The sequence below is a fragment of the Rhododendron vialii genome, chromosome 13a (assembly GCF_030253575.1).
Source record: "Rhododendron vialii isolate Sample 1 chromosome 13a, ASM3025357v1".
NCBI lineage: Eukaryota > Viridiplantae > Streptophyta > Magnoliopsida > Ericales > Ericaceae > Rhododendron > Rhododendron vialii.
Window position 1 is genome coordinate 19,120,363 of NC_080569.1, and position 27,896 is coordinate 19,148,258.

Consider the following 27,896-nt stretch of genomic DNA (forward strand, 5'->3'; position numbering starts at 1 on the left):
TATAATTTAGCTACTTAAAATTGTGATTTGGCACATACCACAAAAAATTGAAGGTTTTGCGTTTAACTCGTGCTAATATTGTCTCTACTTTTCAAGATGTCAAATTGCATCAGGTGTGCACATAATTGCCATGAGAAAATAGGTCAGGTGCTCAACTTTACTTTCAATGTACTAATCTAACTATTTTAACAATATTTACTGTGAGAACTCACTTGGGAATAAAAGTCCCTGTAGAGACCCGAAAATTTCCGTTATATAATTTTTTTTAATATTTTACAAATGGATAAGTGATGGATTAATGAGAAAATTAAGTTGGGGGTCAAAGTGCAAGAATTTGAAAATCATGGGTGTTAGTGTAATTTGTGCATGTGTGTCGGGTATACCAGGGGGATTTTTTTTTCTTTTTCCCATTTCCATTTCATCTCTCTCGACACTCTCTCCTCTCTCACCCAAAAACTCATCTTTAACTTCAAAACCCACAATAATCAACCTCAACTCCATTTTTTGCGTGCATATTCGGGCTCGTATCGCGTTGGATAAAGCTCGGTTGGATGTATTTTCGCTAGATTTGGTTTCCGGAAGTTAGGGCTTGCTCAACTTCATCGATTTTTGTTTGGATACTCGAGGTATGAAATTTTCTCTCTCTTTATATGTTATTTGAGTGTTCCTATGCCTTATTTGAGCTTGTATTTGTTGTTCTTGGGTTTGGATCAAAATTTATCATGTGGTGAAAAGTAGCCAGAATTTTGAATTCCTACAAGTAGAACGTTTTCTCTACCGGTAGAACTTTGTCATCGTGATAATGTGTACTCACTATTTTATGTCTGTACCGGTAAGACTCGTTCCCTACCGGTAGAATTACTAATTTTTCTCACCTACCGGTACCATTTTTTTTTCTACCGGGAGAATTCTTGTGAACCAAAATTTTGTTCCTTCTGTTTCGGGTTTCTACCCGTAGATTCCCAATTCCCACCGCTAGGCCACCAGTCAATTATCAAAACCTCTTGTGCTGTTGAAATCATTTTCTTTCCTAAAGCCTTTGACTAGTCAATGGGTTTATATATATACAATAAGAAATCATGCAGCCATGTTTGTCCTCATGTGCCATGTGGTAAATATATATGTTGAAATTGTTTAAATTGGTGGAATTGTGGAAGGATAAATATGAGCTTCATGCACAACACTTATACGAACAATACGCTTGAGTTTGTGAATGACGCGCGAACACTCAGGACCCATCGATGGGTGGGTGTCTGACAGGGGATATCAAGATTCCATAACTGGCCCGACAGGAGCTTTGGCTCAGACACACAAAGAATATCATATGTTGAGACACAAATTGAACGAATATGACTCATGAGTTTGAACAAAAGAAGGGTTGGAGATATTGGGACACTTGATCATGATAGTCGTGCTTCCTTCGTTGTCATTTGACTTACCATTTAGCTCACTTGCATATAGAGTTTGCATAAACTTTTCTACTGGGCTAGTGTAGCTCAAGCTTTATATTATTTTCAGGTGCTAACCCGGAACCTTAGCTTGCATGCCTGGAGTGCTTAGAGTGTGGACGTTACTTTTGAAAGCTAACCAAGAAGTTACCCATTCATCTTTGTAACTATCTTTTGATAGATGCATTTGTAACTAAAATCGTGATTCTTTTGACTTGGAATATTGTAACCCTTAAGTCTCTCTCGAAATTTGATACTTATGTTAATTTGGAGCCGTTGAGCAGATGTTGTAATATTTTGAAACCTTGTGAACTTGGAAGTATTAATATAGGAATGGAAATACAGTAACCTTTTGGGTATCGTAAGGGATATTATGAGGGTTTATTTATGGAAAGTCTTTTATATTTATGTGAAAAATCGAGGACGTGACAGTCTCACATCGGTGGGTAGGTGGAAGTTGAAGCAAGATTTAAGTTAAGGTCGGACAGTTACAGTATAACTTGAGGTTAACCTTTTGAGCCACGTGATTAGGCGAATGGTTAGCAGGTTAGCTGATTTGGATCGTTACATCTTCGTCTTTTTATTTCAGTCCATCCATTTTTAACGGAAAATGGGAGGGGGTGAAATTGCTCGAATTTGGTAGTTAGGAGGGTAAAGTTACTCGAATTTAAACTTAAGGGGGTGAAGTTGCCAAAAAATGATAGTTTAGAGGGTATTTTTGCAATTAAGCCTTAAAACAAATAACAAAATAAACTTGGGTTTTGTTAATATGTGCCCGAGGGGCATATGATAGTAGTCATTAAATGAAGAGAGATGCTACATATACTACCATTCATTCACTACATCATCCACTATGTTTTTTGTAGAGCTCACTCCGGGTCCCAAAAAAATATAGAAAAATGTCCATAAATTTTAGAATAATATTTTATTGGACTATGTAAAAAATTAGCTCTAACGGATGTCGGTAACTATTATTTCTTGATTTGTAAGGGCGAAACTGCTTAACTACACATTAAGAAATAATATTTACCGATATTTTGTTGGAGCTGATTTTTTACAGGGCCCCATAATATATTATTTTAAAATTTATGAACATTTTTTTGTATTTTTTTAAGACTTGAGGTGGGCCCTACAAAAAATGTAATGGATGGTGTAGTGGTTGGATATAGTGTACCTAGACTTAGAGCATCCACATTGTAATAAGCAAATTGGTATGGATAAGCAAACTTAACAACAATGCTAAAAAAATACCTCATATTGTAATAAGCAAACTTACAAGTCTTTTAGCAAATAACTAAATTTCACCCATTCCATAACCAAACTTAACAACTTTTACCAATAACCAAAACTCAATAATCAAACCCAATAACCAAATTCAAAACTAAAAAACTAAAAAACACCACACATTAGAATCGTCTCATCGAGAAGAATAATTTGGTGTGGTCGGGTGCGTGATTAGAACTCGTATGTAATTGGATATAGGTGCATTGCGTATTGTGGGGTTTTTTTTTATAGGAATGCAAAAATAACCAATGTGGAGGTAAAGTTTGTTAAGTTTGATTATGAACTAAATGGATAATCAAATGCTGACGTGACACATTTTAGTTATTGATTTTGATTATCCTCATTGCGGATGCTCTAAGTGTTAAATGATTACTAACTAAACCCACTTGTATAGATTGTCTGTGAAAGTATAAATACGTTAGGTAGTATTGGACTATGAGAGAGACTATTTTTTAGAGAGACCAAATTACCCTTTTGTTTTTCCCTCTGTGCTATCCTTTCACTTGCTTCCATTTTATAGCCCTTTCGACTCCCTCATGTATTTGAGAAACAAACAAGGGTATTCCAAAGAGCAATAAGTAATTGTTTAGTCCGTTTAATTATAAGCAAGAAGAAAAAACCCAATATAATACATATGCTCCAAAAAGTATTGATTATTCTAATAGACCAATTTTATAAAAAGTCCCCAAGCAAAAGATTTATACCTAAATTGACTTATTATTTACGTAGTTCTGAAGTGTTAGTTTTTACTCTTTTCCTGTTGTGTTTTCTCCCATCAAACAAATTAGTTATGTAAATTTTTTTGACTTAATCAATCAAACGTTACTTTCTTTCCTAATAAAAAAAAATATTCTTGACCGAAAGTTTAAGAAAACAAAAAAAGGCGAAAAGTAGATCAATTAATTAGTTAAGACAATCCAAACTCACTCTTTAGCCTATAATAAAGTTTGAACAGATAAATTTTCTAGTGACAAGGAGAAGTTGTTAGGTCTCACTCAATAGCCACTCCTTTTTTTCATGAGTTTATATTAGATAAGTAATTTGCTGACTTTTTTTTTTCGAAAACTCATGAAGAACCCCCCGCAAACTATTATCTCAAATAGGATTCGTGCCTGGTCAATTTTTCTATTACATGCTCCAAAAGGAAATAAATCTTTAGGAGTATTACATTTGTTTTCCGCTGAGTATTTCTTTCTCTTAAAACATTTGCATATACATGGATGTTAAAGGTAGGGGCATTTCTGTCTAGTAATAGAAAAAGTTTATCTTCCCAAAAGCACAATTTAATACTCTCGCTGTATCATTACTTTCCCTATGAAAGTTGATTAATTTGGAGAATTAATGTGTTCTTATCATATACCTTAAGAATACATTATTGACTATTATCATATGTCCCTGGGGCACATATTAACAAAACCCAATAAACTTTAATTTTACCACTATCGTCAGGAAAAATATTGGGCAGTGCTGGAACACACTCTGCTTGTCTCTTTACCTCAACACACTATGAAAATCAAAATCCCTATTCCAAATGCAACTTAAGATGATCTCCGATAGCATGTGATTTGCTAAAAAACCAGAGCTCAAACAGAAAAAAGAAGCTCGTTATGTAGCAAGACTGAATAGGAGATAGCTTCAAAACCAAATTACCCCATATACTTTCTTCCTTTTCTCATTCAATCGAAGTCCTAAAATCGAAAGGAAGAAGTCCCTTCGTGAGCTGAGATCTTAAGTGCAAAACGGCAAAAAGGGCGAAGAACATGTTCATTGCAAAGAAAATTTGTGCCATATGTGGCTGGATATCTTACTGCCTCCTCAGGACTTAGCTGTCTAACCAACCAACATGCAATTCCCAAGACGAAATTATTCGAACATTCAGTAATAATTTTGTGGCATGGCATGACATTAACCAGGGTAACATTCGAACATTTATTTTTGCTGATAAAAAAAAAAAAAAAATCATTAACCAGGGTAAGGTTACTATTATTATGAGTCTATGACTTTATATATGTCTTGTTGGGTACTGTACTTTAGGAATTCAAGCAGGTGCATCAGCGCAGGAAGGAAGCACCTTGCGGACATAAACAGGGTCTCCCCCTTTAATCCTTTTGCCCTTCCCATCAGTAACAGAGTCCAAGCATACCATATTTTGCCCGAAGTACTGTACACCTGGAATAAAAATTATAAAGGACGTAGATTCAACAAAAATCCTTGAATATACCAAGAAAATTATGTTTCATCAGAGTAATGTCTCACCTTGCCTTGTTGTTTTCTCGTCGGCCGCAAAACTTTATCTGAACGAAACGTCGGAAGAGTTACAGTTGGCACAGACTCAGAGCTTGGGATTGCGGTTTCCTGATTAATTGTGGGCATCTGAAAAAATAATAGAGCAAATGGTTATACGTCTGAGATGGGGAAAATCACAAGTCTGATTGATTTGAAGTCTGCAGCTTAATGAACTCCATTACACAAAACAAGCCTTCATATCTTAATAATAGGGCAACCACAAGATTTACAAATTCCAAAAAAAGAATCATTTGTAAGGACAACCTAATTTTTAATGGAACCTAGCGAAGTGCTTAAGAAAAAATATCAATTGTCAACGAAATGATAAGGATATCCTTTTACCTTGCATGGAGAGCATAGCTTGACACCATGAAATGTAAACTTGTTAATCTTGATCTCCTTCCATAGGTCCTCAGAAAATGGTTCGCAACCATCAACAAGGATGCTGTGAAGCGCGTATAACTTCAGGAGCAATGCTATATAGTTAATACACACCCATCAATCACATCTCTCTCATAGAGAGCATTTAAGCGCGTATTGTTCTTGTTTCCATTCACTCGACTAGTTCTGTAGGCAGAGACTAAAAAAATGATATAAGACAACTACACTATAAGCTCATCTGAAACTTTGTCCGCGTTATCCATATCGATTACGATGAGGACCAAGCAATGGAAACAATAAAAGGACAAGAAAAGAAATTTCTTGAATGTGGTAGAGCAAAAGGATATTTAATGTACTACATTTGGGGCTAAATAATTGAATATCGTATGCTTCCTTTCAGTTTTTCCCTATTTTTTTTGTGAATAAGATGTCTGGACTTTTAGAGGACCTTTCTATCGTTCATGGATTTAAGGGACTTATGGAGGAAAAGGAAATGGTAAAAAGAGGATACTGAAGAGAAAAGGCAAACGTTATTTCATTTGTTTCTGTCATTTCATTTCCTTCTTAATATCCATTGTCTAAATGCATGTCTTAGGGGTTGACTGCTGTTCTCGCTTCATAAGAAGCCTACTTAATGCATGAGTAGAGTACTATGCTTGCTAAATCTATACTACTTCTTTTAAATGTACGAAGGTGTTTTCTACTTTTTGTTTTCCACAAATGCCACGACCACTTGCAATTAATACTTTGTCCCATCCTACGCCTCTTCCCAACCGACACAAAATAGTTACAAATAGAACACCAATGGGTGCCTCTTAAATAAATAAAATACTTATAAAACAGTTACAAACTAATTGCAACAGACACGTACAACTAATTGCATAACTAACAAGCAAAATAATAATTTTGGAAAACTAATTATATAAATAGTCTGTGTAGCAGGCCGAGCAGAATGCTCGGGCCATTCCGAGCGTGATCTAGTATTACTTTCAACTCCAAGACATCTTTCCCTGGACATTCGGATCAGCAACCGTGGCCGAGGGTCCCTGTTGCCGAGGGTTCCTCTAATTACACCTCCTTTAATGCTCCATTCCCTACACCTGCTCGGGAAGGAGGATACGATCGTTTCGATAGCTGCCGAGGGTCCCACAACATGCTCGGTGCCAAGCATGGCTTGGCCGACGGTCCAGCTCATCCGCATCAGAACAGCAACCATGGCTATGATGATGGTCGTGACGTCATCCGAACGGTTATGAGAACAATGATGGTGGCACGTGAAGGTGCCAGCTCATCATGAAAACGGTTGCAAAACCCTAAATGTGATGCAACAGTGACATCAGCCGACGCGTGTCGAGCGTTGGTGCAATCTTGGAGACCAAGCGAAAGGTTTCCTATAAATATCCCATTATGCCTTCTTGGAAGAGGTATGCTCAAACAAAACCCTAGCTCCCAATCTTTAAACTCTTCCTTGCAAGCAAACTGACTCTTGCACCGGAGGGCCATTCCGGAAAACCTCCGGTGTGGTCTCTTAGTCGTGTTTCGTTTTGCAGGACTGAGCAAAGCAGACAGGAGCTAACCCCGAACCACCATTCAAAAAGGACGAACCATCTGGAACGGAGCCCCACAATTTGGTGAACCCAACGTGAACTTGATCCTCAGATCCACGGCGGCTCCTCCACCTCGACCGCCTCGATTCGTACCTAAAAACTTCACCTCTCGAGATCTCCACCAGTCTCCTCCAAAGAACAATGGGCGGAGCGCCACCACCACCTCCTCTCTTTCAACCCCTCAGTTCCTCTTTGCACATCACCTCTGAAACTGGTATCAACGCTGCCTCCCCATCTCACCCTCCAGGATTTACTCCTCCAGGCGTGAGCTCTTCCATCCAACGTCCAGTGGGCCTGAATGAAGATGCTCTAGCATACGTACAAATGCTAGAACAGCAACAAGAACAGACCAATGCTGATGTAGCCCTCCTACGAATGGAAATCGAAAAAATTAAGGCCAAAGAATTTCCAACGGCATCCCACTCCGGATCTCAGGGTCGGCGCCGGAGAGGAAATCTGCCACCCCCTCCTCCTTTGGGTGTTGATGCGTGGCCAAAAAGAATCTCAGTCCACGACCGCCTGGACCCACCATTGACAGACCATCGAACTGGGGATAGCGCTCGCCTTAGGCAGCAGCTCTCACCAGTTCATAAACGTCTCGGCAATGGTGCGGGACATAGAGGCAGAGAAGGACAGCGAGAAGGGAGCCCGCATACTGTTTTCTCAAGTTCATCGGCTGGAGACGAATACTCCCAGGGCTCCCAAAGCTACGATACTGTGGAATTCCAAGACAACGATTAGGCTCTCATCCCGTACAAATCCGAACGGCAAAGAAGCCGAACGCCGAGAAGAAACGGGAAAGGTCCCCAGAGCCATCGGATCGAACATGATGAAGTCCCTCGGGAAAAGGCCCACGAAGGACGAGCAACAAATTCAGTAAGCGCTCGGAGGCTAAACCGAGAAAGGAGTGTAAGTATCGTCGTTCGGCAAGACGATCGCCCTAGCCAACGAAGGGTTTACCATACCGAAAATCTTCCAGAAGAAGAGTACAGAAAGGTCCCCATAGAGAAAAGGGAGAGGGGATTTCAACGTCGGCAGGAAGAGAACGAAGGAAAACAAAGGGAACAGGAATGCCGAGCATCAAAGAAGTCTCGAAACGCTCGGGAAGGTCTTCCCCCTCGGCCAACCCACGATTACCAATTGAAAAAGCTGACAGAATCACCCTTCTCGGCCAAGATCCAAGCCACTTTGCCGAAGCTAGGTCTACATCTTCCAAAATTCCAGAAGTTCGATCCCAGCACGACCGAGGCATACACCCATCTCATCAGCTACAGAAGCACCATCTCATGCGTCACCGACGACGATGCCATCATGTGCAAAGCATTCCCCTTAAGTCTTGGGCGCCTCGGCTTGCTTTAGTTCAACCAATTAGAGGCTGGATCGATCCATAGTTTCAAAGAGCTTGAAAGAGCTTTTAACTATCGGTTCATCACTAGCAACAAGCAAGCCAAGGAAGAAGATGCCTTAGCCCAGATGAGAAAGAGGCCCGGCGAGACGCTTCGGAAGTATGCCGAACGTTACTGGCAACTATTTAACGAGATACCCGGTGTTGATCAATATTGGGCGGCAAGGAATTTTAAGAATGGTTTGGAAACTGGAAGCAAGATCTTGGATGAGCTGGCAATAAGGGCGCCTCATGGAATGAATGAGCTAATGAGGACGGTAGAACAGTTTTGTTCCTACGAAGAGTTCCTTGCCGAGCGAGAACTTCAAGGAGGACAAAACTCAATTATACCTCAAAGCCCTCATGTCCCCACGCCCCAAATCGCACCACCGAAGCCTGTGGTCGCTGTCCAGCCGAAGAAGCAGGTCAACACAGTCAAGGTGGCAGACAAAAAGGGGCCGAAAGCTCATGACTATATAGCTGAAACCACAGTTTTTAAAGAGCCAATTTATTTCCTCCTCCGTACGATAGAGAGGGAACCGTTCTTTGTTTGGCCAAACCCTCCCAAATTGAACACAGAAGAAGGCAATAACAACAATCGGAAGAGATGCTCCTACCATAATGAGCTCGGGCATTACACCACGGCTTGCGCTCCCTATAAGGCACTTTTGGAAAATCTAGCAGCATAAGGACTTCTTGATGATCATATCGATTGGACAAAGACGCCGAGGAGACAGCCGAACGCTGGTGGACAAAACCTTATTCCGCGCCCAGTCGGAGTAATCAATGTTATTCATGGGTCAACAACAAAAGAGGCAGCAAAAAAGCTTCGTCAAGAGCTTGTCAAAGCTGAGAGCGTTACCCAAGTTTTTTCCATCGATCGTGCTCCAAAAAGAGTCAAAATGCTCGAGCGTCCCTGGTCAATCTCCTTCATCGAGCAAGATCTTCAACGCATCCAAACCCCCCATTGCGACGCTCTGGTGGTCACCCTCCAAATCTCAACTCACTCGGTCAAAAGGGTGCTTATTGATCAAGGAAGCTCGGCAGAAGTGATGTATTTATCTCTCCTCAACGAGCTAAAAATCCCACAGTCGTGCCTATTACCAGCAGAAGTCCCTTTAATTGGTTTCAGTGGTACTCCAGTTTGGCCTCTCGGAAGGATTACCCTCCCCGTCGTTACGGGCTCGGTTGCTTCTAATCAAGAATTTGTCGTTGTAGATGCACCGAGCCCATACAACGCAATCCTTGGCCGAAATTGGCTCCATTCAATTAAGGCCGTCGCCTCAACCTTCCATCAAGTGGTCAGGTACATTGGCGCTAACGGCAAACAAGAAGACCTATTTGGAGATCAATTACAAGCCAGACAGTGTTACGTCTCGGCCATTGGAAAGTCATCAAGCTCCAAAAGAGTATATTGGGTTGAAGTCCCTGACAAACCAGTTCTCGAAGACGTCGGATCTCTTCCTGAAGAGAAATCAGTTGAGGATCTTATCAAATTCCCGCTTAACGAGGATGCATCACGTTATTTCATGCTCGGCGCTGGTCTATCCCAAGCCGAGAGTGAAGAAACCTTGCAGTTCCTCAAAAGTAACATCGAAGTTTTTGCATGGACCCCGTACGAAATGCCAGGCATTGACCCAAAGCTCATCCAGCACTCCCTCAAAGTTTCAAAATCAGCAAAGCCTGTAATTCAGAAGCCTCGGCGGTCAGCCAGCATTCACGCCGACGCAGTTAATGAGGAAGTTGGCAAACTCCTCGAAGCTGGCGCCATCAAAGAAGTATAATACCCCACTTGGCTCGCAAACCCTGTGGTGGTGAAAAAGAAGAATGGAAAATGGAGAGTTTGCGTGGACTACACCAACTTGAATGATGCTTGTCCGAAAGACTGTCTTCCCCTTCCAAAAATTGATCAACTGGTAGATGCAACGGCGGGTCATGCTCGGCTGAGTTTCTTGGATGCTTACCGAGGCTACCACCAGATAGCCATGGATCCCGATGACATGGAAAAGATGGCATTCATCACACCCAGAGGCCTCTTCTGCTACCTGGTTATGCCGTTCGGCCTTAAGAATGCTGGTGCCATATTCCAAAGAATGGTATACCTGTTGTTCGGAATTCTCATTGGAGAAATCATGGAGGCTTATATCGACGATATGGTGGTGAAAAGTCTCAAGGCCGAGAATCACCTCTCTCATCTTGCCGAAGTCTTTGCAATCTTGAAAAAGCACAAGCTACGGCTTAACGCCGACAAGTGCGCCTTCGGAGTTAGCTCAGGGAAGTTCCTCGGTTACTTGGTTACTCGGCGCGGTATCGAGGCAGATCCGAACCAGATCTTAGCTATTCAGCAATTAAAACCACCATCCACTCCTCGGGAAATTCAGAAGCTAACTGGGATGGCAGCGGCTCTCAACAGGTTTATCAGTCGCTCATCGGATAAATGCCATGTCTTCTTCCAAACGCTTAAGAAGCAAAGCCGACGAAGTTTCAAGTGGACGGAAGATTGTGATGCAGCCCTCGCCGAGCTGAAATCTTATCTCAGTTCGGCCCCTCTTCTTGTCAAACCAGTAGCTTTCGAAACTCTTCATCTTTATCTGGCTGTCTCTCCACACGCCGTGAGCTCGGCACTTGTCCGACGGGAAGGCCTTGAGGACCAACCAATCTACTTTTCTAGCCGAACCTTGCTCCCAGCACAGACTAGATATCTGCCATTGGAGAAGCTTCTTCTAGCATTGGTTACAGCAGCTCGGAAATTGCTCCCTTATTTTCAAGAGCACCCCATCATAGTTCTCACGGAGTTTCCACTTAAGAACCTCTTGAGGAAGGCTGATCTATCTAGCAGAGTATCTCAATGGGCGGTCGAATTAGCAAATTTTGATATCCACTTTGAGCCTCGAACTGCAATCAAGGCACAAGTATTGGCAGACTTTATTGCTGAATTCACCCCTGGAAGCCCGGACGAGGAAACACTGGTAAAGCCTAATTACGGGATGCTGGAACAACAAGAGGCTCGGAAAGTTTGGAACTTATTTAGCGGAGACGTTTGGAAGTTACATGTCGACGGGGCATCAAACAGCAACGGCTCGGGCGCAAGGGTCGTTCTTGTAAACCCTTGTGGCGTCCTTCATGAAAGTGCTATCACAATCAACTTCTAAGCCACAAACAACGAAGCCGAATATGAAGCTCTACTTGCTGCTCTTCGAGCCGCGGCAAGTTTACAAGTTGAAGATCTACAAGTATTCTGCGACTCTCAGCTGATCGTCAATCAAGTAACAGGTGATTATGAAGCTCGGGACCCAAGAATGATTAAGTATCAAGCTACCGCTCTAGAGCTAATCCGAGGGTTCAAAGGATTCCAAATCGAACAGATCAATAGAGAGAACAACGCTCATGCCGATGCTCTTGCAAGTTTGGCCTCGGTAAGCAAAGCATCTGAATACCGACACATCAGCTTCGGCGAAATTCACCAACCGAGCTTCGAAGTCTCGGAAGAAGTATTCAACATTTCCCTCGGCCCGAGCTGGATGGATGAAATCGTCTCGTTCCTCAAAGACGATACGCTTCCCTCGGACAAAAAGGAGGCCCACCGTGTCCGCAGCAAAGCGGCCTACTATTGGATCTCTGAGCTCGGCCAACTCTACAGAAAAAGCTTCACTGGGCCATATCTTCGAGTTGTTCACCCAACCGAGGTCCCAATTATTTTAACCGAGCTCCACTCTGGCAGTTGCGGTTGTCACTCTGGCGGCCGTTCCCTATGTCAAAGAGCTCTCAGTCAGGGATACTTCTGGAAAGGAATGAAGAAGGATTGTGAAGAAGTGGTCAAAAAGTGCAAGCCTTGCCAACTTTTCTCCCCCATACCAAGGCAACCCGCTCAATCTCTCAAACTTATCACTAGTCCATGGCCCTTTGCTCAGTAGGGCTTGGATATAGTAGGCAAACTTCCAACTGCCCCTGGGGGCTTCAAGTTCTTGATCACTGCAACGGATTACTTCTCAAAATGGGTGGAAGCCGAACCGTTAGTCACAACAACTGAAACAGACGTTCGGCGATTCGTTTGGAGGAACATCGTCACAAGGTTCGGCGTGCCTTATGCTATTGTATCGGATAACGGCTCCCAATTCGTCGGTAAGGAATTAACTGGACTCTGTGCTGAGTTCGGAATTAGATTCTTCAATTCAACCCCATCCTACCCCCAGGGCAACGGCCAGGCCAAAGCCACTAACAAGACTGTTTGCGCTGGCATCAAACGTCGGCTGGACTCTAAACGAGGAAAATGGGCCGAAGAACTTCCTAGGGTCCTTTAGGCCTACCGCTCCACTCCCAGACGCTCTACCGGCCAAACTCCCTTTGCAATGGCCTTCGGCATGGAGGCTGTCATACCACTGGAATCAAAGTTCCTGACCCTGCGCACCGAAACTTTTGATCTAGAATCTAACAATGATGCAGTGGCCACCGAGCTAATCTTAGCCGAAGAAAAGCGAGACGATGCTCAGCTCAAGTTAGCCAACTATCAACAAGAAGTCGCTCGGGGCTACAATCGAAGCGTAAGGCTTAAGAAGTTCAGAACCGATGATTGGGTCTGGAGGAAGGTTGTCCGAGCCAATCAAAAGACAAAATTCAAACCAAATTGGGAAGGACCCTACAGGGTGATTAAAGAGGTCGGCAATGGCTCGTATAAGTTAGAAGACAAAGAAGGAAGGGAAATTGAAAATCCCTGGAATGCTCTTGTAACGCCCTTGAATTTTGGTCTATGAAAATTTCGTTAAATATTTGAATTTTATTTGAATTACTTATTTTCTCTTGAGTGACTATATGATTTCTCGTTTATTTCATCGTAGTAAGATTTTTGGTCGTTGATTAAATTCTCGACTAGAAACCCTACGTGACCAATTCGGTTAGTTTCCAACCGACTAGTTGGAAGAACCGAGCAACCAAGTCACCTAGTTACTAGATGAACCTTTTGGACCTTTTGAAACTTTTGAACCTTTTGCTTTATCCATTGGTCCATAATGGTTAGGGTAATTTTTACCCATTGGACAATAGTCTTTCCTTTATTATATTTTGGTAAGTACAAGGATATAATATTTTAATGGGTTTATAAATACATGTGCTAGTACTTTTAATCTTGTTTATTGGGTATTCTTCCACCCCTCCATTATCCATTGGTTAATAACTACAAGGGTAATTTTTGTCCATTGGATAATAAACTTTTTATTCCAAAAAGTACATGTAGTCTTTTTTTTTTAAATATTATTTTAATGAAAGGTACTTGTACTCTTTTGTCCAATGGTTATTAACCGCAAGGGAAATCATTATCCATTGGGTAATAACCATTAGGGAAGTTAGTAACCATTGGGTAATAACTCTTTTGACCAAAACAAAGTACCGATGTGACTAGTGAACCTTCCAAATAAAGTTGATTTGACTTGTACTTTATTATTATTTTAATGGGGAGAATCCTAGCATTTTTATTTAATTGGGGTACTTGGTACCACACCTATATTTAATATAGGGCTTTTGTCACATGCTTTAAAAAGTACTCCTCGATTATTTTAATATAAAAGTTTTCCTTGTAGCTATTGTCCATTGGACAATAAAAGTTAGGGGATTTATTATCCATTGGGTAAAAGCCCAAATCTTTTTCCTAAGTACTCCTATATTATTTTATATTGGGGTTTTGTACCCAATTGGATTAATTTATTGGGGAGTTGATCTTCCTAGATTACAAAGTACCCTAGTTTATTTATTTAAAGGGGCATGTGCCTAATTGTATTTCTTTATTGGGATTTTAGATTTTGTGAATCTTGTACTTTCTTATTCTTTCTAATATATATATATATATATATATACATATATATATATGTGTGTGTGTGTGTGTACTTGAGAGAGAGAGAGAGAGAGGGAGAGAGAATGCCGAGAGAGAGAGAGAGAGAGAGAGAGAGAGAGAGAGAGAGAGGAGGAAGGAAGAAGGAAGTAGACTTGTACCTACCTTGATCTTCCATGATCTTTCTTCATCTTTCAAGTCCATGGAGAATCTTTCTCCTAACCAAATATAACTCCCATTTGTACTTCTAGGATTTGTTCAAAACAAATCTTGTACCTTTGTCTCCAAATCTTCCAACAAATCTTCCATAATCCCATCCTTGGTACACATCTTAGCCATGCAAGCCTAGGGTTAGCCTTTGACCTTCCATGAGTGCTTGCCATGTGTCAAAAATTGAGGAAGAAAGAGAGAGAGGGGGGCCGGCCATGGAGAGGAGAGGGAGCCAAGAATTTTGCCTATAAATAGCACCCCATGTTTGCCTTTGAACTCACACCTTCTCATTGCTCTTCCTTCTCTCTAGAAATTCTTGTTCTTTCTTTTGTTCTTCCTTTGTTCTTGAGTAGTTCTTAAGTTCTTCAAAGAAACTCAACCTAGGCCGCCACTAGACCGCCACTCGACCACCCTCTCGATCCAAAAGTAGTAGTAGTAATAGTCAAGTAGAAGTTTCGAGAGAAACCTTTCTCTTTCGAAGCTACCGGGAGCATACCGTAGGAAGTTACTCCGCCCGACCACCGACGTACTTTCCGTAGCCGACTAACCTTCCGTAGCCGACTACCGCCAAGAAGTAAGGTAGAATCCCTTGTCCACCATCTCAACGTATATGTAAGGAAATCCTTACTTACTTCCTAATTACTTACTTACGTTGTCGTTTTGAATTACTAAGATAGAACTGTATGATAGAAAGTAGGTTATCTTTATTTACGTACTTATCATTTGTTTAAGAAGTATTCATATTTTGATATTTAAGATAGTTATGAGTATGCGTATATGAGTTGCTTGTATTACTTGTGGTATGTGATAAAGCATAAGTGATTTCACTCCAAAGACGTCCGTACATGTGGCGTTGTGCTTTGAATAAAGCATAAGTGATACACTCCAAAGGCGTCCGTACATGTGGCGTTATGCTATAAGTAGTAATTGAGCGTGATGAGTAATATAGAATTGGATGATCTTGTTAGGATGATTCTTGCTTACGTTTGTCCTACCGCGGAGTCTTTGCATGTAACGAGACACGAGAATCGAGAAAGTAGAAACATGACACCTAGGGTGTGGTTAAAGAAAGGAAATATTTTTCGAGGAAGAAAATATTTTGAAACTACATAATGACCGGTTTTGGGTGGCATTATGTGAGTTGTGTGCGTGCGTAAAAGATACGTTTGAAAAGGATGAACTGTTTTGAAAACCGCAACGTGGCCGGACATGGTAGCCCGTTGTGTGTATGAAAACTCGTAATGTGGCCGGACATGGTAGCCCATTGCGTGGATTGTAAAAACCACAATGTGGCCGGACGTGGTAGCCCATTGTGTGGTGTGTGTTTTGTGTGTGTTCCAATGGGATCCAGGAAAAACGGAACCATTGTGAGGTTGTGTGCCAATGGGAACCCGGCGCGGCGGAACCATTGTGAGGATACTCGGGAACCCGGCGCGGCGGAACCGAGGTAGGTTGTGTGTAGCTTGGTTATCCGCGGTACGGAGCCAATGCAAATATTTTTTGTGTGCCAATGGGAAACCGGCGCGGCGGAACCATTGTGAGGATACTTGGGAACCCGGCGCGGCGGAACCAAGGTTGGGTGTGTATGCTTGGTTATCCGCGGTACGGAGCCAATGCAAATATTTTTGTGTGCCAATGGGAACCCGGCGCGGCGGAAAGGTTTTGAATTTTCGAAAACCGCAATGTGGCCGGACGTGGTAGCCCATTGTGTGGTGTGTGTTGAAAAACCCAATGAGAACCCGGAGCGGCGGAATCATTGTGGGGATACTCGGGAACCCGGAGCGGCGGAACCGAGGTTTTTAGATTTCGAAAACCCCCAATTGGGAACCCGGAGCGGCGGAACCATTGTGGGAGACTCGGGAACCCGGAGCGGCGGAACCGAGGGTTTTGAATTGTGTGCGTTCCCATGGGAACCCGGAGCGGCGGAACCATGGTGAGGTATGGCTTGGTTATCCGCGGTACGGAGCCAATGCAAATGTTTTAAAAGGTTGGGTAGCTTGGTTATCCGCGGTACGGAGCCAATGCTAATGATTTTAAAAAAAAAAAAGTTGGGTGTGTAGCTTGGTTATCTGCGGTACGGAACCAATGCAAATGTTTTGTGTAAACAAATGATTTTTGAAAGATTGTTTTGTAAATGAAAATGTTGACACGGTCTACGATGAGTCGCGTAGGAGAAATACGAAATTCTTGGACACCAACGATAGATGATTAATGAATGTGGATGTGTCATTGATTAACTGTGTATATACTTATCATGTGGAAATTGATGTTGTATTATAGCTTTGTTTATAAGTTATGGGTTAGCGGGTATGGGTTTGTCCTGCTGAGCTTTGTAGCTCACGGTGTTGCCTTTTGGTGACCCTGACATATTATATCGGTGGCGACGCTGGTATAATGTGTCAGATTTTGTAGATGATCAGGGTAAGCAAATCACCGTGGAGGCTTTGGAGCTGAGGAGCTGGCAAGAATGGAGGAGCTGAGGAGCTGTAGTTAGGAACCGTAGGACCCCCCTTCATTGTGTGAATATTGAACTCTTGTAAGAGTATTTGTTGTAATAAGAGCCAGACTCCATTTGATGTTATCAATAAAATGTCCTTTTAACGTACCCAAAATTCAGGGCGTTATAGATTTTATCAATAAATTGTCTTCTTAACGTACCCAAAATTGGGGGCGTTACAGCTCTGAACCTCAGGAAGGCCTACCTTTGAACTCTCTCGTCGGTCGCACTCTACCACACCACCTGTCAAGTCTATTACCTTTCTCTTACCAAAGTGCTGTACTTGTCTTGGCAATCTTTTTAATGAAAAGTATCTCCTACTTCTGAAGCATCAATGTTCTCTGTATTTGATTACAATGATTCAAACATCAATCAGTATAAGCTCGGTATTCTGACAATTACAGCTACGTTCGGATTTCTTTAGAACAAACATGTTATGGCTCGGACAATTTGATTTCCAGCCACAACTCGATTAAACTTATTGGTTCGGCTATGTTCATACTTTGACTTGAACAAATTGCCACTTAAGACATTTACTTAACATATTACGTTGGCACAAGACTAGCATTTGAAGCCGAGCCTTATACCAACGCAGGGGGTGTTACAAGTAAATAAACCTGGAAACAAGCCAAGGCTGCTTGACCTTCGGCGAAGCAAACTCAGAAAATATTTCTAAGGCATGAAGAAATATTCAGTACAATAACAAAGTTGAAAACTTTTTCTAAGTCATTTAAACACAAACTTAAAATTCAAAATCTCCTACCAAGAGGGCTCGGCTTGGTAAAACGTTCGACGCCGACCCCCTTAAAACTATTACATCTGGCATGGCAAATCCTAAACGTTCGGAGCCATCCAGTCCAAAAGCAAAGTTCAAAAATATTCAGAAACAAAACAAAATAAAACTTAAAGCGAATCCTAAACTTGGGCATCTTCAGCAACTTTATCTTGAGCCTCGGGATGGCTTTCAGCATCGGCAATCTTCTCCTGTTGATCGATGGCAGGCACATCGGTCATCTCTTCATCATCATCCTCAGAAGGAAGAGGCTGACACTCCTCCTCCGTGTATGGAAGGTCAAGGTCAGGCAATGCCGGCTCGGGAAGTTGCTTCAGAAAACCCGACTTAGACTGAATCGCCATAACACCAGCCATGGCGTCGGCACCGACAGAATACCCCAGCTTGAAGAAGTCAGGTAAGCGAGCTTCGAGTTCGTCGTTTACCATCTTTTGAGCAATCTGGGTATACTCCAGCGCGGCTCGGTTTATTCCAGCCTCATAGCCTTTGGCGTCGGCAGCCTTGAGCTTCTCTTTCTCTTCCACCCTCATCTTTTCGGCATCAGCCTCGGCAGCAGCCTTAACGTCGGCCAGCTCCTTCTTCAATCGCTCCAGCTCTACCTCCGCATCTTTTGCCTGCTGATCTGAGATCCTCCATTTGGTTCGGTAGGAATCTCGGTCAGACCTGTACCGTTCACGCTCGGCCGAGACCTTGGTGGCCTTGTCATAGGCTTTCAGGGCAGCCTGTCCAGCCTGTCAGAACATGGGAGTAAAAGATTACCACAAGGCAAGTACAAAGCAAAAGTCACAAGTACAAAAACTAAGCAAAAGTAAGCACAAGTAATACCGGCACAAGATGCGAGCACATTTCCCCGAGCCCTGGGATCAGGTCGGTTGGCACTTGATCATAGTCTCTCGGGAGAGCTAGACCCCTAAGGAGCGTCACTGCAAGGTTTGGTTCTTCCTTAACGGAATCACTCAATTGCAAGACCCTTCCGTCAGACATTGTGTAGGAAGGGCTGAATTGCCGTCGGATTGCAGCTTCGGTTGCAGGGTCGGTAAGATCGATGTGAGGCTCGAAAAGATTCCTTTGCTCCTTGGGAGGAGAGGCTCGGGCAACGCTCGAGGGAGCTGACTGAGAAGGGTTCGACGGAAGAACATCCTCAGATGTCTTCTGTCTCTTTTCTTTCTGTTGGGGCTGCTGGTCCGAAGAGCCTCGGTTCCGAGCCGGGTTTGCCGACTTTGTCGGTATCACTGGCCTTGGGATGTTTCTTCTCGACATGTCTTGGGCAGCAGCGTCAGTTAAATCGTCGGATTTAAAGGGAGTGAGCCACTCCTCGGCGGTATATCCGATCTTCGGCAACCGTACACCTTGCTGCCGCTTCTCCCGAACGTTTTCAATGTTAGAAGCTCCCCCCTTTTTCGATGCTCCGGTTGTCTTGGAGGCACCTGCTTTCTTCTTCCTTGGTTCGGTTTCGGCTTCTTTACTCTTCTCTTTCCGTCTTAGCACGCCCTTGTATGAAGGTCTGTAGTCGAGAAGGGTTGGAGCGTGTCGGCAAGCTTGGGCGAGAAGTGTGTCGCAAGCTTTCTCTCGGGAATTTGTATTGAGTCCCTTCGATATAGGACCGAGCTCTGCAAAAACAACAGCAATTCAAGAAATACTCTCATGAGAAGAGAAGACAAAAGTAAAGCGTAATAAACGACTTAAGCACGTTCGGTCTGATTACGTCTTGTATCAGCAACTTTCGGAACGGCGAACCGACGAAGACCGTCGCCGAACTCAAAGTTTCCGTGCACTTCGAGGTAAAAATCGGCCCATTTATCCGTGTCGGATAGACCTTGGATCAAGGGGCTCTTTTTAGGTCGGGTTGAAAGATACCGACGACCAGATTTACCATGACGAGACATGGTGTAGGTAAAGAAAAGGTCCGTCGGCTTAAAGTCCAGATCTTGGCTCTCCATCAGGGCAATTACCGACATGATGATTCGGTAACTGTTGATTGCCAATTGATGGGGAGCCAAGCTAAACTTCCATAGTATCTCTCTAAGGAAAGGGTGAAGGGGGAACCGTAGCCCGGCCTCGCAGATGGCCATTAGGGGCACGGTTATGTGCTCGGGACGGTGATCCCTGTGGTCCTTTATATCGGTGCTCTTGACTCTGTGAATCAGAACGTCGTTGGGAATGTCGTACTTCCTACGGAACGCTGCATACTCTCCCGGATCGCCACTAAAGTAGTGGGCATAAGGGCATAACAGTCCCTTGTCAAAGAGGTCAGCATCGCTCGGCGCCGACGTTGAAGCCTCGGTTCCTGACATGAGCCTAGACTTGGCCTCTTGTCCCACGAGTGGCTCGGCCTCAGACTGGGTGTCAGAAGAGAAACTAATCTCCGGCTCCGTAATAAATCCGTCGGCAGCATACTCAAAGTCACGCTCGGCGTTAGAATCGTCCGTCATTAGGGAAGTTGCCGACATCCTCGTTGAAGAAGATACAACCGCTCGGCTATTCCTCAGTTTACGCCACTCGATAAGTTCGCTGAGGAATTGACGATCGGATTCGGTTTTCGAGCAATCCGAGTCTGAAGACACGTCGATGACCTCGTGAGCCAGACCTAGGAGAAGAACAAAGGGGAATTAAGCTATTGAAATCTGCGTCGGCAAACAAAATCGTTTGGAAGTTCGGTTCATCTTATCGGCTCACGAGTCATATGCTAACCTATAGTGGGCTCGGTACTCCTACAAAGACTCCCTCCGTTCGGCAAATAAGGAGAGTTGGGGAACGCTCGGTTATTTTCCCCATCAAAGAAATCGTTCGGCGAGCCCCAGACATCCTATGGGTGCTCGGAAGAACAGGTTGAGTTCAGGGATGAACGTCATCGTTCTCCCCAGAAATCTACTATTCATACAGTACAAAAAAACCCCAAAGTCATCCCAAAAACCCAGAAAATAAGCGTGGAAAGCAAGAGAAAGAGTAAAATGATAAGGATCGATGACATACCTGAAGATTTCGGTTGATTTGGGGGCTTGAAGTTGAGGATCTGGATTCAAGCTGAGTTCTGGAACGGAAATGTAGAGAGAGAAGCTCCAAGCACTAGAGAGAGAAAGTGCAGAAGAACTTTCTCTCTCCTCCTTCACCACTATTTATAAGCGGAGCGGGCCTTTTCGAATTTCCCGCCCATCATTTCACCGCCGAACCCCTCGCCAACCTCTACGTGACACGTGGCGACTGAAGCCCTTGCCCATGCCAGCCGTCTCCTCGTCTGCCTAGATGTCCTTTCAACTAACACACCCGTTCGAATAACTCGACAGCTATTACCCAATGTGGGGCTCGGATTTCTCTGCCGAAGGTTCAAGCTCGGCCAAGTTTTAAATCAACCCATACCGAGTGAAAAGCTTCGGCATGGGTTGAGGGGCTATTGTAGCAGGCCGAGCAGAATGCTCGGGCCATTCCGAGCGTGATCTAGTATTACTTTCAACTCCAAGACATCTTTCCCTGGACATTCGGATCAGCAACCGTGGCCGAGGGTCCCTGTTGCCGAGGGTTCCTCTAATTACACCTCCTTTAATGCTCCATTCCCTACACCTGCTCGGGAAGGAGGATACGATCGTTTCGATAGCTGCCGAGGGTCCCACAACATGCTCGGTGCCAAGCATGGCTTGGCCGACGGTCCAGCTCATCCGCATCAGAACAGCAACCATGGCTATGATGATGGTCGTGACGTCATCCGAACGGTTATGAGAACAATGATGGTGGCACGTGAAGGTGCCAGCTCATCATGAAAACGGTTGCAAAACCCTAAATGTGATGCAACAGTGACATCAGCCGACGCGTGTCGAGCGTTGGTGCAATCTTGGAGACCAAGCGAAGGGTTTCCTATAAATATCCCATTATGCCTTCTTGGAAGAGGTATGCTTAAACAAAACCCTAGCTCCCAATCTTTAAACTCTTCCTTGCAAGCAAACTGACTCTTGCACCGGAGGGCCATTCCGGAAAACCTCCGGTGTGGTCTCTTAGTCGTGTTTCGTTTTGCAGGACTGAGCAAAGCAGACAGGAGCTAACCCCGAACCACCATTCAAAAAGGACGAACCATCTGGAACGGAGCCCCACAGTCTGATTCACCCAATTCAAAGTGGTGCGTGGCTAATGTCTTCCTCACTGCATGTATGGCTTTTCGAATATGGACCAGTGCGTGGCTTTTCAGTAATGAACCGAACCAGTGCAAGGTTTGGAACATTGCATCAGTTGGTTTTGAACCATTGCTACTTTTTGATCATGACCTCTGTGAACTGAATGGTACAATTTCGGATAGTCATTTGCATGCCTATATAAACAGATTGTGTACAGTCATTTCATGCCTCCAAAAATCAGAGAGCACACATACACTTCCGCATATATAGTCCGAGAGAGCTCTGCATAGTTTCTGTCCGTGGGGCATGCATTCGAAGTATTGCGTTTGCGTGCATAAAGATCGTTGGGAAATGGACGACCAAAATCGTGAGCACCTTGGCAAGGGCAAAATCTGCTTTTAAGGACACAGTGACCCATTCGTTAGACTTGATCTACTTATTTTCGGAGTCGACAGTTTGTGAGTTGTATTTTCGATCCCGTTTACTGTTGTTGTTCAATCTGTTTTTCCATTGGGCTAATTAGTTGTAATATACAGTTTGTAATACGCACTGCACTGGTCCATATTTGAAAAGCCATGCATTGGTTTAGTTAGGAAGACATTAGCCACTGGTCCACATTTGAAAAGCCATGCACTGGTTTAGTTAGGAAGACATTAGCCACGCACCGCTTCGATTTGGGTGCAAAACCGTGGAAGTAAATTCAGGCTAAGTTAAAATAAGATTAGCCCAAAAAGAAAAGAAAATAAGTCTTAACCCAATTTATTTTAATCAAAGCCCGAGACCAAGCGGCAGTTCCTTCCATACCGAATGACAAAGAATATTTACGACCTCGATCTCAATGACATACCCGCTCCAAAAAGAACTACAAATTCAGCGGTACTTGGGCTTCAAACAAACCACGTGCAACGCACGTGGCAAAACGACTAGTTATAAGAAATGGTCCAAAAATATATTTGGGTCTGAAACAGTTGACTGGTAAGGGCTTGAGAAGCTTATTCAGAGTGTTTAATGATTCCTGTAAAAGATAAAATGAAAGAGTTCAGAACTCTGTATTTTATTAAAAAAAAATTGTTTGAGACTGTTCTTGTTCTATATTCCTTCCTGAACTCCCGCCTCGAGTATATTATCCCTATACAGCCTACAAGTCCTAACTCCAGCATTCCTCGCCTGGGATAGCAGGAGAAATGGATACCTGTCTGAAAACATAGTTTTGTGCCCGCGAACATAATTAGGGTCTACAACCTTGGTCTCTGTCACTGCATGAAAACCAACCAAAAATTCATGTGAGAGTCACCAAATAGAGCTCCGTAACATAAAGTGATCTAATATTGCTTCGTTTTGTCCTAAGATGGGGTCAACAAGAACAAAAATCTAGTTTGTAAAGATGGGTAGCCAAATCATTCCTTTAGACGTTCGGAATTTGAAATTAGAGGTGTTAGAAAGGTAACCAAAGCAGTTCCTTATTTCTTTTGTTAATTGCTTGGTTTATTTACTTTTGAGGGTTGACATTGTGTTTACACCCGTTTTTGGCACCCAGTCCTGGGCAAGCGTTGGAAGGCCATTTAATTATCTTTTAATTAAATTGGGCCAAAAATAAAGAGGTATTGGATTAAAATTAATGGGCCAAGACAATATTTATTGGGCCCGGTTAATTTTAATGTAATTCGGCCATGGGCTTAGTGTTTCTGGGCCTATTTGCAAAAAGGAATTAGTTGGCCCATGACCCATGGAAGTTAATTAGGTGTTTTTGTGGGATAAACATATAAAAAGGCCATTTAATTTAATTAAACGGGCCATTACCCAAGAGTCTCATAAAAAGTGGAAGGTGGGTAAATGCTTAGTGTTTTGCAATAGTTGCTCCTGTTGATCCACGGAAGAAAAGGAAACAAGTTAGTGAGAATACTTGCCACATGGCCATTTGACTTGGTCAAATGGCCCACTACTCTTTGATACCCACGAAAAGAGGGAAGAGGGTGGCCCATTGCTCTCGTTTAACTTCTAGTAACTTCTCATGGTAAAAGAAAACATGTGGGTTTTTCTTTTAAACCTCCAATAACCACCCATGATCCCACTAAATATGTTAGTGGGTAGTTATTTTGGACACTTGGCAAGATCTGGAGGCTACTCGGGACACATGTCAGCTCGTGGCGAAGGCGGGATAATCGGCCCAGATCTGGACCAGTGCATTATTTGCCCATGATCTTTTGTAACTTTCAATAACTACCCATTACCCATGATCTCATGAAGGGGAAGTTACAAAAGACACATGGTGCCATGAGAAGAGGACAGCAAGCCCTTTACATGCAGAAAATCGAAGACCCTTGGCCTATAAATACTAGAAGACAAAAAGAAAAAAGGGTTCACACACCAATCAAGTTCAACGCTTAAAACCAAAACCTTCCCAGCGAAGCAACTATCTCTATTTTCTCACCCTCACTCAATTACTTCACCAAGTAATTCGGGTTTCTATCTCTCTTGTACCCCAACTTTATTATTACGAAACATAATAAAGTTATTCATATTTCTCTTCATCCCTTACTTTATTATTACGATATAGTAAAGTAATTCTACGCTGTTACTTTCTTTCCTACACGGTTAGAAAATTATTAAGTCCTCGCACGAAGAGGCAAAACCACGGACCTTCACTGCAATCCAGCCCTTAGGTTGCAGCACTATCGCCCTCTCAGATCTAGAAGTCAGAAAAGGGACGCTCAACCCTTTACGTTAGACGCGACAAGTCTTGGCACGCCCGCTCAGTCCTTGAGCCATTTCGGAGCCAAACACATTGTTATCCAAAAATCAACAAAGGGTGAGACCTGCTTGGGGCAATAACGAGGAGAGACAGAGAAGGGGGAAGAGGGTTATGGTTCTGTTAGGTTTCCTGATCTCCTTCTAATCTAATGAAAGACAGTGATACCTATTACATGTCTAGTGATCAATATATATCACATTTTTAATATTTGTAGATTAAACATCATACTGTTTCATGTTTGTATAGCGGTTCATCCACATTTTATACAATGACTATGAGATGATTTGGCGTGCATAAACCCCCTTTGAGAAGTAAGCTACCCTTAAAACTTTCATTTTAGCATCAGGACCACAATGTTAGTTCTGGCTAGGCTATACCGAGATTGGAGAATGCTTTTCCATTCACAGTTGCAGGCATAAGGTTCAATAATCAGTTATAACCAGTTCTTAGTTGAGTGGTACCTTCATTAAAACGCACTAGCCGACTGGGTTTCCCAAGATAATTCGAGAACCATTTGGACTCTTCATTCCTTTCATCAAATGCAGAGCCAGACCACTCCCACGCTGAGACACTATCAGCAATTTCACAAGGTTTACTCAGGGGAACCTTTAGCTCATCCATGCCTGGAGCCCTTATCACTGTAGGAGGAAATGAACATTAGTCAAAATATGATCATATCTATGAAGCTATTTCGAAGTAAGACATATGTCTATGCTAAGGAAAGCAAACAACCGTCCATTTGAATTCGCAAGTTGAAAGATGTAGGGGTTCGATTTGTTGGGACCTTGACCTGAGTTAGTATTCCTCTTCCGTTGCTCCGTGGACCTGCTTCTGAACCTGCAACAAGTCACTAGGGCTTGTATAGCCCAGTGACCCTCCGACGATCAAGTTAGACGTAAGGAGAGAGATTTAGGTCTTGGGTTAGGAATGAATGACATACCTCTCCAAGATGAGTATCCCTTTGTATTTATAGACTTAGGTTTACTTGGGCTCCAAGCTAGCGCGTGAAGGATACACTCGGGTAACCTCCTCGGGTGACATCACAAATGACGCATCGGATAAGGCGGTTACAGAGCACATAGCCAAACCTGGCCTAGATGATCCTTTGCGCCACGTGTCGCTCTTGGTCCCCTCTTGCTATGCTACATCCTTTCCAGAGACCATAACGGGATGCATGCTTCGGTAATTAACCGAAGTGTCAACAGGAGGCTTGGCGCCGAGCGAGTGAATAGAAGGATATACACTGGCCCGCCTGTATGATCCTATAGACCGTGCCGATATGAGGCCTCGATTACTGGTGGTCCGGATAGATTACCGAGTCCATGACCGAAACCCACACAAAAGAAAACAAGGAATTATAACATTCACAAACCGCCACTGTATCGAGAAAAGATGAAAGAATAAAAGCTTGTACAAAACTTTGGATGATAACGGGAATAAAACAGATAATTAGACCATGTCTTTAACTTGATTAGGTAAATTAGTTCATAACATATAGACAAAGGTCATCATCGGGCCGGGCCGGGCCGGCCCAACCCGCCAACTCACTACCCAAGTCTGCCACGGGCTGGGCCGTTCGGGCTTTCTCTTTTTTGCTGGGCGGGCGGGCTGAGCTACATATCTCAAATCACTACCTAAGCCCGCCCATGGGCTACCCAATTGACGGGCTAGCAGGCCAAAAGTTGGTCGGGCTGGCGGACGGGCTAGAATTCCTTGGTCTTGAATTGAATTGAATTGTGCACTGCCGCTTCTTAAATTAAATTGAATTTCCTTGGGCTTGAATTGTTCACGGCCTCACGGGCTAGCCCAAATATTGCTCACTGCTTTTGTTTACTACCAACGGTCAATTGAATTGTTCACTGCTTTTGTGTGAAAAGTGCCATGTGGCTCATGTGTCCTTGGGTGATAAAAAGTGGTATGTGCATGCGTGCGAACTCTCCGGTGTGGCAGAAAAAATGGGTTTTGGGTGATTATCCTTAGAGTTAGGCAATGGACACGAAACACGATAACACGACACGAACCAGACACGAAGTTAACGGATTAGGGTTGAATATTTCTGACATGAAACACGAAAATGACACGACTCGAGAACATAAATTTTAAATGGGTCGGGTTCGGGTTGAACATGCGAGACACGAAATTGACACGACCAATACGGTTACTAATCTGTGTCACCATTAACACGAATATATATATATCTGTAATTCTATATAGAGTTGGGCAACAAACACGAAAACATGACACGAACCGGACACTAAGTTAATGGGTTAGGGTTGAGCATTTTTGACACGAAACACTAAAATGACACAATTCGAGAAACACGAATTCTAAATGGGTTGGGTTCGGATTGGGTGATTTGTAACACGAACTCGACTGACACGACACAAACACGACCCGACACGACCTGTTACTTAGGTCTAATTATACTATGCAAGAAGATTATACAGTGCATGTGCGCTAAAAAATGAGTCTTATGTGATTTTTGGGCTATCTGGTGGGTGGGCCAAGCAAAAATCTCTAGACCCAAGCCCGGCCCATGAAGAAGTCAGACTGTGCTAGCTTGCCTGTTGAACGGGCTTGGGCCAGGCAATAGTCCGACGGGTCGGGCGGGCTTTGAATGGGTCACGGGTCGTCAGGCTATGACCCTTACATATAGACAACACATTGAATGTTGAGCAAAGTATGGATTACCTCCCTGAGGTTTGCCCATTTTGCAGATGAAGGGGGTTCACTAATGACCACATCGCCCACATGTGGTTTTAAAGTAAGCGTAACTCCTAACTCTGTTAACAACAGAAGTAAAAAGACCACGTTACCCTTTCTTAAATAAAGGCCTTTATTGACACAGAGAGAGAGAGAGAGAGAAAGAGAGAGATGACTATGGAGATTTAAGTATATACTCCATCTGTTCGGATTTAATAGTCCCGAGTTCAATCCTAACCGGATAAAAAAAGAGTTATATCTTTAAATTGTAATAAATTTTATATCCAATGTGAACCTTATTTGATAGATCTAAATTAGTTCTATAAGACAATGTTTTCAAAATTACATAAAACATTATAAATTACAAGATATAATGAATTGAAAAGTAACACGAACTCCCAAAAAAGACTATTAAATCCGGACGGAGGGAGTATATGCATACTTAGTAAAAAAATAAAATCTGTAAAAATATAATTTGGGGGTTGAAATTGCACAAATTTTCGTAAGGGACATTTAAACTGATACGGAGAGGATAATAGATACTCGTCTTTTATGCAAACATGCCAAATTAAAAAGGAAAATGATTTTCACACTTCCCTTTTAATTATTCATACTCCCTTTTTTATT

General features: G+C 43.0%; 1 protein-coding gene across 1 annotated transcript; it reads right to left on the bottom strand.

Annotated features, from left to right (window-relative positions):
- Window positions 1-4,642: 4,642 nt before the first annotated feature.
- LOC131313953 (uncharacterized) lies at window positions 4,643-27,276 on the bottom strand. The gene is made up of 8 exons (XM_058342449.1): window positions 27,258-27,276; window positions 25,299-25,403; window positions 25,028-25,204; window positions 22,982-23,070; window positions 22,768-22,829; window positions 5,361-5,463; window positions 4,989-5,105; window positions 4,643-4,893 (listed from the first exon to the last, which is right to left on the bottom strand). Exons 1-8 carry the CDS (start codon window positions 27,274-27,276, stop codon window positions 4,771-4,773), a joined length of 795 nt encoding a protein of 264 aa, XP_058198432.1. The 3' UTR covers window positions 4,643-4,770.
- Between the last annotated feature and the right edge of the window lie 620 nt (window positions 27,277-27,896).

Coding starts and splice junctions, on each gene's coding strand:
- LOC131313953 (XM_058342449.1), bottom strand. Junction 22,830..22,981: donor CATTTCTCCTGCTATCCCAG/GCGAGGAATGCT, acceptor TATCTTTTACAG/GAATCATTAAACACTCTGAA. Junction 5,464..22,767: donor GTCAACTGTTTCAGACCCAA/ATATATTTTTGG, acceptor CGCGCTTCACAG/CATCCTTGTTGATGGTTGCG.